General features: G+C 36.4%; 1 protein-coding gene across 2 annotated transcripts in view; it reads right to left on the reverse strand.

The window, feature by feature from the left end:
• The window catches only part of NFU1 (NFU1 iron-sulfur cluster scaffold), a 42,992-nt gene that overhangs the window by 16,077 nt on the left and 13,397 nt on the right, over window positions 1–13,518 (reverse strand). For both annotated transcript variants that reach the window (XM_072635326.1, XM_072635328.1), the window contains exon 4: window positions 3,102–3,168. In XM_072635326.1, the coding sequence (XP_072491427.1) occupies window positions 3,102–3,168 (67 nt within the window). The remainder of the gene's footprint in view (window positions 1–3,101; window positions 3,169–13,518) is intronic.

The following is a 13,518-nucleotide window of genomic DNA, read 5'->3' on the forward strand; positions in this document are numbered from 1 at the left end:
GCTGGTAAGCTGATATAGACTCTACATGTACATTCTTATTAAACATATTTTCACATTACTCATTACACATTACATATTTTCACATAACTCATGTTGTATTTCCCTTCTGCTTCTGTAACCCCATGGCCTGCCCTAGCCCACTGACTGACACATCATAAGAGTTTAATAAATGTTTTATGACTGTCTGAAGACAAAGTCCTACTTTCAGGGAGCTCACAATCTACAGAATTTCTCATTATCCCAGTACTTATTATCTGAGCATTGAGGTTTGTTTTGGTCCTGACGTGATTCCACTAATACAGGAAAATCCTATTTGCAGGTCAGCAACTGATCTGTGATATAATCTTAGAAAGTTGTGTGGGGCACCAAGAATGTACGTCACTTGGCCGGACTTCTACTCTGGCTTTTCTAATACAAAGGCTGGCTACCACCCAGGCTGACTCTTTCATCCTCTAAGCCCTTGATGATCCCTTCCACTGCCAAGGCCCTCTCCCCCTGACTACCTTGTACTTCTTTTGTATTTGTCGTGTTTATATCTATTCTGTATATACTTACAGAAGGAATGTGCATTACTTAATGCAGGGACTATTTCCCTTTGCTGTCTTTGCTTCCCCAGTTTTCATTACAGTGCCTAGCCCACAGCAGGCACTTCATGTTTTCTGATTGTTATTTGATTAATTAGGCCACACTGTTTTCCTACAAGGTCACAGGTTGGATAAAGGAGTAAGACCTTTTCTAAGCTGGCCCCTTATAAAATTAATCTCTATTCGAACATCTCACCTTGTTTAACACTAGTATCTATCACCTCCTGTCCATCGAATCTACAGACATCTTGATTTTGTGAGTCAGCCTACAGAGTATTGGTAGGGGCTTCCAAAGTGAAGAATATCAAAGAGTTATGAAGGGTCACTGAGAAAACTAGTGAAACCCCTGAACATTGGTGCAAACTGACCCTTTTTATAATCTTCCTATAGATGTCAAATGAGAAATGAAGGAAATCATATTAATATAATTGTCATAAAAATTACATCACTCCAAATCAACATTTGATTAACTGATTGTTCTAAGAATTAGTGCATAGTTAAAATTATTATCTAAGTTTTGCTCTCTATATATTTGAGATGAGACCTTTATCTGAGAAACTGTCCATAAAATTTTTTCCCCAATTTTCAGCTTTCCTTATAATCTTGGCTACGCTGGTTTTGTTTGTATAAAATCTTTTTAATTTAATATAATCAAAATTATCCATTTTATATCTCACAATGTTCTCTATCTCATAAATTCTTCAGTCCATAAGTCTGATAGGTAATGTATTCCACGTTATTCTAATTTACTTATGATATCTCCCTTTACGTATATATCCATGTAGACCTTATGGTAAACAGTGTAAGATAAAGAGTCTATAACTAGTTTCTGTCAGACTGCTTTCTAGTTTTCCCAACAATTTTTACCAGAGTGAGTTATCCCAAAATCTTAGATCTTTACATTTGTCAAATATAAGGTTACTGTAATCATTTACTACTGTGTATTATATGTCTACTTCATTACACTGATCCACCTATCTATTTCTTAGGCAGCACCAGACAGTCATGATAATTGCTGCCTTACAATACAGTTTAAAGATCTGGTACTATTAGACCTACTTTTTTCATTAACGACTTTGATATCCTTGATCTTTTGTTCTTCCAAATGAATTATTATTTTTTCCAGTTCAATAAAATAATTTTTGATAATTTAATGGGATGGCATTGAATAAGTAAATTAGTTTAGGTAGAATTGTAATTTTTATTATATTGGCTTGGCCACCCATGAACAATTAATATTTCTTCAACTACTTAAATCTGACTGTATTTCTATAAAAAGTGTTTTATAATTATGTGCATGCAGTTCCTGGGATTGTCTTGGAAGGTATACTCCCAGGTACTGTATGTTATCTGTGGTTATTTTAAATGGGGTATCTCTTACTATCTCTTCTTGCAGGATTTTATTCGTGATATATAGAAATGCTGGTGATTTACCTAAGTGTATTTTACATCCCACTACTTTGCTAAATTTATTGTTTTAAATAGCTTCTTAATCAAATCTCTAGGATTTTCCAAGTATATCATCATATGTCTGCAAAAAGAGAGTTTCATTACCTCATTGGCTATTCTGGTTCCTTCAATTTCTTTTTCTTCTCTAATTGCTATTGCTAGCATGTCTAGTACAATATTCCACAATACTGGTGATAATAGGCTTCCATGTTTCATTCTGAACCTTACTAGGAAGGCTTTCAGCTTATCCTCATTACAAACAATGGGTGCTGATAGTTTAGGCAGAAGAAAAACCCACTTATACCTATGCTTTCAAATGTTTTTAATAGGCACATGTGTTGGATTTTGTCAAAAGCTTTTTCTGCATCTAGTGACATGATCATGATTTTTGTTACTTTTGTTATTGAAACAATCAATTATGTAAATCGTTTTCCTCACATTAAACTATCCCTGGATTCCTGTTATAAATCCTACTTGGTCACAACATATAAACTCTGGGATATATTGTTATAGATTCCTGGCTAAGTATTTTATTTAGAATTGTTTCATCCATATTCATTGGTCTGTAATTTTTTTCTCTGTTTTTGCTCTTCCTGGTTTAGGTATTAGCACCATTATTTGTTTCATAAGAGAAATTTAGTGGGATTTCTTCTTTGCTCATTATTCCAATTAATTAATTTAATATTGGAATTAGATGATCTTTAAAATATTTGGTAGAATTCACTTGTTAATCCATCTGCCTGTGATGCTTTTTTCTTAGGAAGCTCATTTATGGCTTATTCAATTTCTTTTTCTAAAATAGGTTTATTTAGTTATTCTATTTCCTCTTCTGCTAATCTAGGCAGTTTATCTTTGTAAGTATTCTTCCATTTCACTTAAATTTTTAAATTTAATGGCATTTAAAAAGGAACATTCTAATGAAACAGTTTAAATCTCTTATTGAAGATGTTTATTTATAGACTAGGCAGCACTATTACTAGGAAAGAGTGGAGAATTAGATGTGCCGATAATTGTACTTGGAAATGTCTGAAAATATTTCCAGGTCTATTTTCTAATTTTTACCCTTACCTTGGTGACTGTGATGAAATCTGGTCCAAAGAAGACACTTTTCACTCCTTCAATCCTGAATAATTGTCTAAAACAAAGAGGGAAAAAAAAGAATTTTTTCATCAGTGAGATGCAAAAAGGCACACACTAGAGAACCAGTTTGGGAGTCAGAAGGACTTCAGTCCAAGTTCCACCTCAGACATATCTTGGGGCTACATGATGCTTCTCAGGGCTCCCAGGCATCCACAAGTCTACACTGCAGAGCTGTTGTTTACCTGTGGTGATAGAGCTCCTCACTGGATGCTCTCTAATGATGAAATGTCAGATCTGGTTAAAACAAAACAAAAACTAAAGAATCTTGTGAATTATGAATTAAATTAGAGGTCTGACTTCCTTTCCCTGCATCAAAACACAAGATGATAGCTGACAGATAGTTTTAAAATGTTTTCATTTGTCTAAAGTCATATAATTTGAAAGCAGTAGTCAGGACTATAATTTCAACCCCTCAACATGGTGTACCCCTAACTCAAAATTTTTCTATTTGGGTTAGGGCACCACCATTCTTCCAGGCTTCCAAGTCTGTAACCTTGGAATCATCCTTGACTCTTCCCTTACTCTCATTTTCTGAAACCTTCCATTTCCAGATGCCAGATCTTATCAATAATTCTGTATCTACATCTCTCACATCTATCCCCAACTTAGCACTTATAGGCCACCACTCTAGCTCAGACCAACATCATCCTCTTTTTTTCTGAACTTAGATAACACTAAATAAAAGGAACATTTCCATATGTAAAGCTAAATTAAAAAAAAAAAGTCTAGATGTGAAGCCACAAATCTGCATTATGAACAGCTGACTTTTCTCTTTAGACAAATCCAACATGTTATTTTTATAACTGTCCAACTTATCTGTTTCCTGACTTTTGTCCTATTCTCTTTCATGTATTTTAAGTGCTTCAATTACCTTCTTTTGTTACCCCTCCCCCATTTCAGACTCCCTCTGACTCCTCAACTCTTTCAAGATTGAAAGAAAAATAAAACCCTTTTATCAGATATGCATAGTCCAGTAAAACTGATGCCTACATTGTACATGCCCCAAAATGTACATATCAGTCAGTACCTTGAATTCATTATGTTTCTATCAGGAGGTAGGCAGTGAGTTTCATTACCCAGTCTTTGGGAATCACAGTTGCTCACTGCATTAATCAGTGTTCTGAAGTCTTTTAAAATTATTTTTATTTAGCCCACTGTTATCAATGTATAAATTGTTCTCCAGGTTCTGCTCAATATACTTTTCACACAAGTCTTTCTTTCCAGCTTTGTCTGAAATCATCCTTTTCATAATTTCTAATGATACCATAATGTATTTCACATATCACAATTTGTTCAGAAATTTCCTAATTGATGTGTTATTTGCACTACAAAAGAGCTACTATAAGTATTTTTGTATATATAGGTCCTTTATTTTTTTCTCTTTGAGGGTATAGACCTAGTGTTGGTATCTCTGAGCCACGGGATATGGATTAGTGAAGAGTGTGGAAAGATTTTTCTTTAAAGAATAGCTGAAGCAATTAGATATTTATTCTAGAGAAGTTAGAAGTTAAAAAGTTAGAAGAGATATGATTACTATCTTCAAATATCTGAAGAACTATTACATAAAAGATTAGATTTATTCTCAGTAGTTCCACAGGGCAGAACTACGATGAATGAGTAAAATTTATAGGGAAGAAATATAAGGAAAACCTTTCTAAAATGCAGAGTTGGTAAAAAAAAAAAAAAAAAGAATGGAGGTGCTTTGTGAAGCAGTGAATTTCCCACCACAGGAAATGCTGAGGTAAAGACACCCTGTCAGAGGTGTCAGCTCCTTTTGAGGAGCTTCTTCGATGGGGTAGGAGGAGGTTGTATATGTGATTTCTGAGTTTCCTTAAAAATTTAAAGCAAAGATTTTCTATGACTCATGCCCACTTAAAATAGAGAACTGTATGACTGTCTTTGCGAAGAGTTAAAATAACTAAAACAAATCAGCCCCAAAAGGATTATATTCAAAGAATCTCAGAATCTTAGAAATGGAAGGAATCTTACCAGTCCCACAGTTACTTTTGTATATGCTTTGTACTTAAATTTCTGTATGCTGTTTTCCCCCAGAAGAATGAAACTCTTGAAGGGTAGGGACTGTTTGTTTGTCTTTGCTGCAGATAGTGCAGTATTTAACACACACAACCTGCCTCATAAATTCTTAAATTAAGTTGAATGGCTTTAAGGAATCACTGATTGAGACACAGCTAGTGAACTGTACACTCCTCCCTATCCTCCTTGTCCCCTCCCTGCTTCATGTTATAGTATAGTCTCACCAAAAACAAAATAAAAACCCATCGCTTCCCCTGTAGATGGGATGTCACCATGTTCTGTCCATAATGCCCTCTGTGTGCCTCCTCACTGTTACCTCTACCAGATTAACCCCTCCCCTGCTGTCTCCTTGTGTACGTTTACAAAGAAGTCTCTTAATGATATCTCCAATGCTGCAGCTGCTGTCCTTCGGTTGCTGCATTTATTGACTTCTCATGCCTTTCTGTTGTTTGGGGTATTGGAGAAGGAAACAAATTCAAGACAGGTCTTCTTCCTAAAAAATGTTTCAAATTCTTCTTTAATATTGAACAGTCATCTTTTGTACTTTATGGTTAAGTTCATATTTGTTCACCTGGGGCTGAATATTGAGTTCCAATGCTCTTTGGAACACATTACTCTATTTCCTTCTCTTTTCCAGTGGATGTGGAATATTCTTGCATTACTTCCATGTCCTTTCCTTTGTATTTGATGGTCTTTCTCTTGATGGTTTATAGAATTTGTTTCTGAATTGAAATGTCAAATTTACCACCATGTGTCTTGAAATTTGCCCCCTTGGTTTTTTTTCTAGATGTAATCTGTGAATTCTTCCAATTAAAATTTCATATCCTACATTCAGAAATTTTGGGCAGTTCACTTCTGTTATTTCCTTATGATGTTAAGATCCTTTTTTGTCCTGTTTTCTTCTAAGAGAGCTGTGATCCCTCAGTTGTTGTCCCTGCATCCTGTCTTTGAGGTCCATATGTTTTGATATTTTCTTTTAATGTTCCTTTTCTCTTCTCTTTCTCTGTGTATTTGCATTCCTATATATTGTTCTCTCTTTTGTTTCTTTAGTGAGACTTGCCATTGCAGATTCAAGTTCTTCTATTTTGCCCATTCATTTTGCTGTGCAAGACATAAATTCTGCTTTTATAATACTTATTTTTCTTTTAAACCACTCAGAAACAGCATGATGTGGTTCCATGTTCTCAAATTTCTCAGATCCTCTGTCTCATCAAATGTTAGAACACTTTTCTTCATTTTGCAGTTAAAGCTGTTTATCAGCTATCATCTTGTCTTTTGGTGCAGGGAAGGGAAGTCAGATTTCTAATTTAATTCATAGTTCACAAGATTCCTTAGTTTTTGTTTTGTTTTGACCAGATCTAACATTTCATCATTAGAGAGCAACCAGTAAGGAGTTCTGTCACCATAGGTAGACAACAGCTCTGCAGTGTAGACTTGTGTGTGCCTGGGAGCCTTGAGAGGCATCACGTAGCCAGAACATGCCTGAGGTGGGACTTGGACCAAATTCTGACTCCCAAGCTAGCTCTCTAGCCAGTGTACCTTTCTGAGACTTTGTGATGAAGAAACCCATTTGCTAGATCTGGAGGCCATTATTTCCTTCTGTGGTTATTGTTTTTCCTGTTGATTTACCTGTTTATGTTCATGATCTTTGAGATTTTCTCCTCCTGAAATCTTTTTGGCACCCTCGGTCTCTCCTTTCCTACCCCTTCCCCCTTATTTTCTTTTCTTCACTTTCTAACTCTCTCCCCTCTGACTGATTTCCTTGAGGGCTGGACCTCAAAGTGTCTCAGCTTCCTCCCACACTGGGCAATTCAAGGTTCACCAGCCTAGGTCTTTGCCCCAGTTGACTTTTGGGTGGTCAGAACTCGCCCCGGTTGGGTGCTATGCTCTTTCCCTCAGACTTGGTGGAATGCAACACAGCTCCCTACTGGCACAGTGTTCTATGCTGGTGACCTGTCCCACTCCCCCAATTCCTTAGTTTTTTGGCATGGCACCAGCAGTTCAGATTCCACTTTCCATGGCACCAACTTTCCCAATCATCAGTAGTTCAGACCTTGCTTTCTATGGCACAAGCAGTTCAGAGCTTTGCAGCCCTGGTACTTCTGGATTATAGTTCCTAGCAGACTTTTTGTTCCTAAAGGGATATGGCCAAAGTGGCTACTGAGGCCCAAGCAAACTTCCACAGTCTAAAACCATGATCTCTATGGTATTGAAAAGAGGGAGGGGGAAACAGGGTACAGGGTTGGGTTTTAATGTAAGCCTGTGTCATGTCCTTGGGTCTTGCTGCCAGGAGCATGGGATGTGGGGGAAGGTCAGTGAGCATCAATCCTTTGTTTTTTTTTAAAATAAAATACCATCTTCTAGGTATCCTAGACTATGGAAACAGCTGAAGGTGTTTTATCTTTGGTGCCAAATTTGTTTTGGAAAAGTTTGAGAGGTCATGGGGATTGGAAAAAATGTCTAGTCTGCCATCTTGCTGTTCATGTCACCCAGAAGTCCACTAATGGCAAAGTGATGAAAAGATGAATGGTACGCAAAAGGTTAGGAGCTGAGTCACACAGAACCTCGAGGAAATCATTTCAGAATAGATTGTAAAAGGAGAACTTAATGGTGGCAGGAGATAATTTCTCGATTAGAAATGATGCTAATATTAATTTATCAAGTCAGAAATCTAGTCTAGACAAGTCAAAGGAAGGAAGACACTTTAAAAACATAAAAATTACTTTTACTTTTACTCTGCCATCGTGGTTCTGCCTCCCCTAAACATAAGAATTAAAAAACAAAATAAAACCCACACACTTGAGGCAGAAGCCAAAGAAGTGTGACTACCTAGATGCAGCATACATAGAAAAAACTGAGGCAATATGACCACAGTAGAGATTCTAACTTATTCCTGCTATGAAAATCTATTGGACAAATACATGGAGACTGTTTTTACTTTGAAATGACCCACGTTTAAGCGAGTAGAGGTCCTGTACTCTTATAATAGAGAAGACAATGTTGTATAATGCTGCATAATTTACTGCTCTGAATAAAATTTGATATCTGTAATAGTTTCAGATTGCATACAGTATGATATCAAGTAAGCAGAACTTCATAAAAAAAAATGGCCCCAAAAGAAAAGGCCTCTTTCTAGAGATAAAAGAGAGTTTTACTGACGACTGGGTGGGGTATGAGGTCTTTGTGTTTTGTATTTTCTGTCAGTCTGTCCTGTATTTGATGTATTGTTAGGACAAGTATTTAGATGGATCCTTTCATTTTTTTCTGAAAAGACCTAGATATAAACAAAATTGAGGTGTTCTCAAAGGAAATCCTAGGTGGATATACATTTGTCACAACCACTCTAAAATACAGCAAGTTCCATGTAAATCCAGAGCTGAATTTTAGTTTCACATGTACTATACCTTATGATTTAGCAATCTTTTACTAGGAGCTCAAAAAACTAATGCTTCAGATATGTTTTATATACATAAAACACATACATACATATATATATAAAAATATAAATAAATCTTATTTTAGAGCTTTTTATCATTAATATTTCTGCTGATATTGCTGTAAAGTGGCAGGAGGAGACAAGGATGGGTCCTTGTTCTGTCCCCATATGTTGTTCCTCCCATCACACATGGCCCAACCACAGCCAGAGTTCCAGCTTTGTGATGGTCTTAATAATTAAGGCAATGTGGTACAATGGAAAGAATATTGGCTACTGCATGGGAAGGCATGAACAGCAAGCAGGACCAGAAAAGATCTCTGAATCTTGAAGGTTACAGCAAGAGGAATAAATGTATGAGGAATGAGGCCCAGGTAAAATGAAAGGAGATTATAAGTAAGTAAAGCAGAAAACAGTCTAAAGTTGAACAAGTTAACATAAATAAAGAGTGGGAAGGAAAGCAAAGCCAGACAAGCAGTGATGACCTGGGATAGTACTGAATGGTGGAAGGACTAGAGAGGTAGGAGAGACTGACAGCGGTGAGACCAAAAAGGAGTCTGTTACAATACCACAGGTGAGGAGTAACAAGGGCCAAACCAAGTTAGGAAAAAAATGTCAGTGATGTACTTGAGAGATATTTCATAGACAGAACTGGCAGGGTCTCATAACTGACTGAATGAGAGGTGAGAGAAAAGGAATAGTCAAAGTTAATCTAAAAGTGACCAATATGAGAGACTGAGTGAATAGCAGTGATAAAGACAGAAATAATGAAATCAGAAGAGGGGAAGATAAGGAACTAGGTTCTGGACATGTTAATAAGTTAGAAGTGTTAGTGGTATACCCAAATGAAGTCAGTTGGAGATGCCAGGTCAGAGCTCAGAAGACAAATCAGAGGCAGATATATAGAAATAAGAATTATCTCCACAGAGGTAGCAGTAGAAGAAGTGGGAGTGAATAAGCTTGACCAGAGAAGGTGTGTAGAGAGAAGAGGATTAAAGACAGACTTTCTGGACTGCTTATACTAACTAGTTAGGAGAAACCAAGTCAGAGGATACAGAGAAACTGCAATTAGAAAAATAGGAGAACAATGTATGTAATTGTAACGTAATGCATTTGAAACTAAGAAATGAACATTTATTATGAGGAGGTATCAAGAGTGTCAAAAGCTACTGAGGTGATGGGATAAAGGCTTCTGAGTCTTGAGACTGGTGATCTGTGGGAGAAATTTCAGGGGAGGAATGTGGGAAGAAGTCTGAGTGAAAGGGTTTATGGAAAGAGTAGACAATGAGAAAGTAGAAGTCTAGGTTTTCCCAAATTTTAAAAGAAATTTAATAATGAGAAATGAGAGATGGGACAGTAACTGATTCAGAAAGAGCTAAGTGTATTTAGTAAACAGGGAAAGGTGCTAGTGGTGAGGGAAGAGAATGAAGATTACTGAGACAGTAGGAATGACTCTTGTGCAAGGTCCTGGAAGAACCCAGAAGACAGCCTCTGACCTCCACCTCAAAGCTCCTTTAATACAACATACCTATCCTCAGTTCCTCCAACCACTGATCATCACAAGGGGTGTCTATTCTCTACCATCCCAGTTACCTTGCTCCAGATAAACTCCACTTTGTTAGTGTTCCTCTTAACATGAGGAACCTAGAATAGAATATGTTACCAGATCATGGTTTTATCAAACTATACTGAGAATACTATTTCCTTTAATCTGAACACATTTCTTTATTGATCTGATCTAAGAATTTACTATCTTTTTTAGAAGTCTGGTTACACTTTGGGCTCGTATTTAAACTTATTGTCAATTAAATTCCCCAGGCCTTTTTCATATGAATCAAGTCTGAAGGATTCTAATTTTTTTTTAGATTTAAACAAAGACTTCACATTTATCCTTATTATAATAATCCTCAATATAACCTTGTTAGTTTCAGTTAATTTTCTGGCTAGTCAAGACCTTTTTGAATTCTGATTGTCATCAGCTCATCCAGCACAATTGTTGTCCCTTTCAGTTTTGCAATACCTGCACATTTTTCTATGTTTATTTTTATCCAAGACATTACAAGAAAAGGGTACATATAAGTGGCATAAAGACAGAGAGCCCTGTGACATGTCACTGCTTCCTTATTCCAGGTCAACAGCAGGTTAACAGTGATTTGTCATATAGCCCTATCTGACTCTTCGTAACTCCACTGGGCCAAGATACTAGAGTACTTTGCCATTTTCTTCTCCAGCTCATTTTACAGAGAGGATTTTGAGGCAAATAGGATTAAGGGGCTTGAGTTATTAGTAAGTATCTAAGGCTGGATTTGAACTCAGGAAGATGAGTCTTTTTGATTCTAAGCCCAGTGCTCTACACCACTTTGCTGCCCCTTAACAGTGACTGGTTAACCAATATTCCTATATGATCTCAAATAAAATTTAACTGCTATTATTCAGTTCACATTCCTTTATCTTGTTCACAAGGCTATTGCAAGAACCTCTGCAAGTATCTTGCTAAAATCAAGTTATACTGCATCTGTGGCATACTCTTATGATCTAAAACTCCAGCAACCTGGAAACGAGATTAGTTTGACATGAAGAGTTATTCTCAAGTCTTGACCTCACTATTAAGTGAACAATTCTTAAGAGCAGCAGAAATTGATAACTGAATTCTATGAAGTCAAGAAATGACAATGCTTCTAAAAGACTAAACTTAAAAAAGGTTTTTTTTACCACCTGGAGCTTTGGCAGACGTCATCTGAACTAGAATGTGAATCTGGATTAATTAATTCATTAGAAATTTTAAAGAACTGGGTGCCCTGAATCATGTATACAGTGGAGAAGGATAGAAAGATTAAGAGGATATATGTTATCGAATTATGTTTGGCACTTAGCAGCAGTTATAGATTCCTAAAAGTCTATTTTGATAGTGCCTGAATCTTAGCATACTTAGCATACTCTTAGCATACTTTCTCTGAAAACCAAGCAAGAAGAGATTTAATCCAACATTCCCCTTTTCACAGTTTCATGATGTGAACATATTTCACACTTATACAATGGCTTTTCTGTCCAAATAGCACATAAATTACTTTCCTTCACCACCTTCTGAAAGCTAGGCTATTTCTGACGTCAGTGATAGAATTGGTATCATATATGCTCTTTATTTCTGGGTTCGTTCCAGTTAGAATGGGTTCACAACTTAATCTTGAAATGTCTAGAAATTCAGCTATCTCTAAATATATGGAGAATAGTTTCAGTTGCTTTTAAACAACAAAAACATGGGAAAGGTTTTTACCATACTTAACACAGTATGTACCAATTCACATTTTTTTTCTTAAAAAAACATTTTAGAAATTTACAGCAGTTTTCCTTGCAGAGGCTAAGAATGAGAAATTGAGGGAATGCCCATCAACTGGCGGACAGCTGAACAAGTTGTGGTATATGAGTGTAATGGAATATTATTGTGCCATAAGAATGATGAGCAGGGTGATTTTAGAAAAACCTGGAAAGACTTACATGAACAAAGTGAAGTGAGCACAATCAGGAGAACATTGTACACAGTAACAGCAACGTTGTACAATGAACAACTGAGAATGAATTATCTGTTCTCAGCAATACAATGATCTAAGACAATCTCAAAGGTCTCATCATGAAAAATGCTATCTGCCTCCAGAGAAAGAACTGATGGTATCTGAATACAGACCAAAATATACTCATTTTCATTTTCTTTCTCCCTTCCTTTCTATTTTGTTTTGCTTGTGTTTTTCCCACAAAATGACTAATATGGAAATATTTTACATGATTACACATGTATTACCTATATCAGATTGCTTACCATTTCAGGGAGGAAGAAGGATAGAATTTGGAACCCAAAGCTTAACAAGAAATGTTAAAAATTATTTTTACATATAATTAAAGTAAAATATTTTAAAAATATTGGAAGCTTTAATCTTATTCAAGTTATAGAACTTCTTAAACAAACTTTAATGAACGTTTCTTAAGCACTTATTATGTGGTAAGCATTGTGGTAAGCAATAGTTGAAAAACAAAGATTTTCCAAAGATAGCGTTCCTATTCTCACAAAGCTTACAATCTAAGAGAATAAAACACACAAATAACTATAATAAAAACTATATATGCACGTAATAGTGGTTCAAACCAAATGTTACATAAAGTTTAAGAGGGGAAGAATTATTACTGACTAGAACTGACTTTGGAAGACTGTGCAAACAACAATATTTAAGTTGTGCCTTAAAGAATGGGTAGGATTTCAATAAGCTGAGATTGGAGAAGCTGAGAGGGCACGCTAAACACAGGAAACAGCTTAAACAAAGGGTTCAAGACAAGATATTGTGGGGGTCTGTACAGTCTATTTGTTTGCTCCCTGTCTCCAGGGCTCCTTCTTCACTTTGGCTGGAGAAGGTGAAAGTAGGACATTGGAGAGTTCTCAAGGAATTCACTTCTTCATTTCTCACCTAGCTGACTTGTAATAGCCCCAAATTCAGGTCTCTGGCCTTTGCAATCTGGGGTTTTCTACAGGGCTCTAGAGGTCATCCCTAGATCAGACCCTCCTCCCACTGCCACCTCCTCCCTCCTAACTGGACTCTCCTGAGACACATCTCCACTTGTTCCTGCCTGCTTATCTGTACCTTCCCTTCTTGCTGTGAAATGGGCCTCCCAAGATCCTCATAGGACATATTATAACCTGATAATGATACTAGTTAACATTTATAGAGGTGACATTTACTATGTGCCAGGCACTGAGCTAAATGCTTTATAAACAAAATCTCATTTGATCTTCACAACCATCCTGGGAGGTAAATGCAATTATTATCCCTAATTAACAGTTAAGGAAACTGAGGTAGAGGTTAAGTGACTTGCCTAGGCTCACACAATTAG

The sequence above is a fragment of the Notamacropus eugenii genome, chromosome 1, assembly GCF_028372415.1.
Source record: "Notamacropus eugenii isolate mMacEug1 chromosome 1, mMacEug1.pri_v2, whole genome shotgun sequence".
Lineage (NCBI taxonomy): Eukaryota > Metazoa > Chordata > Mammalia > Diprotodontia > Macropodidae > Notamacropus > Notamacropus eugenii.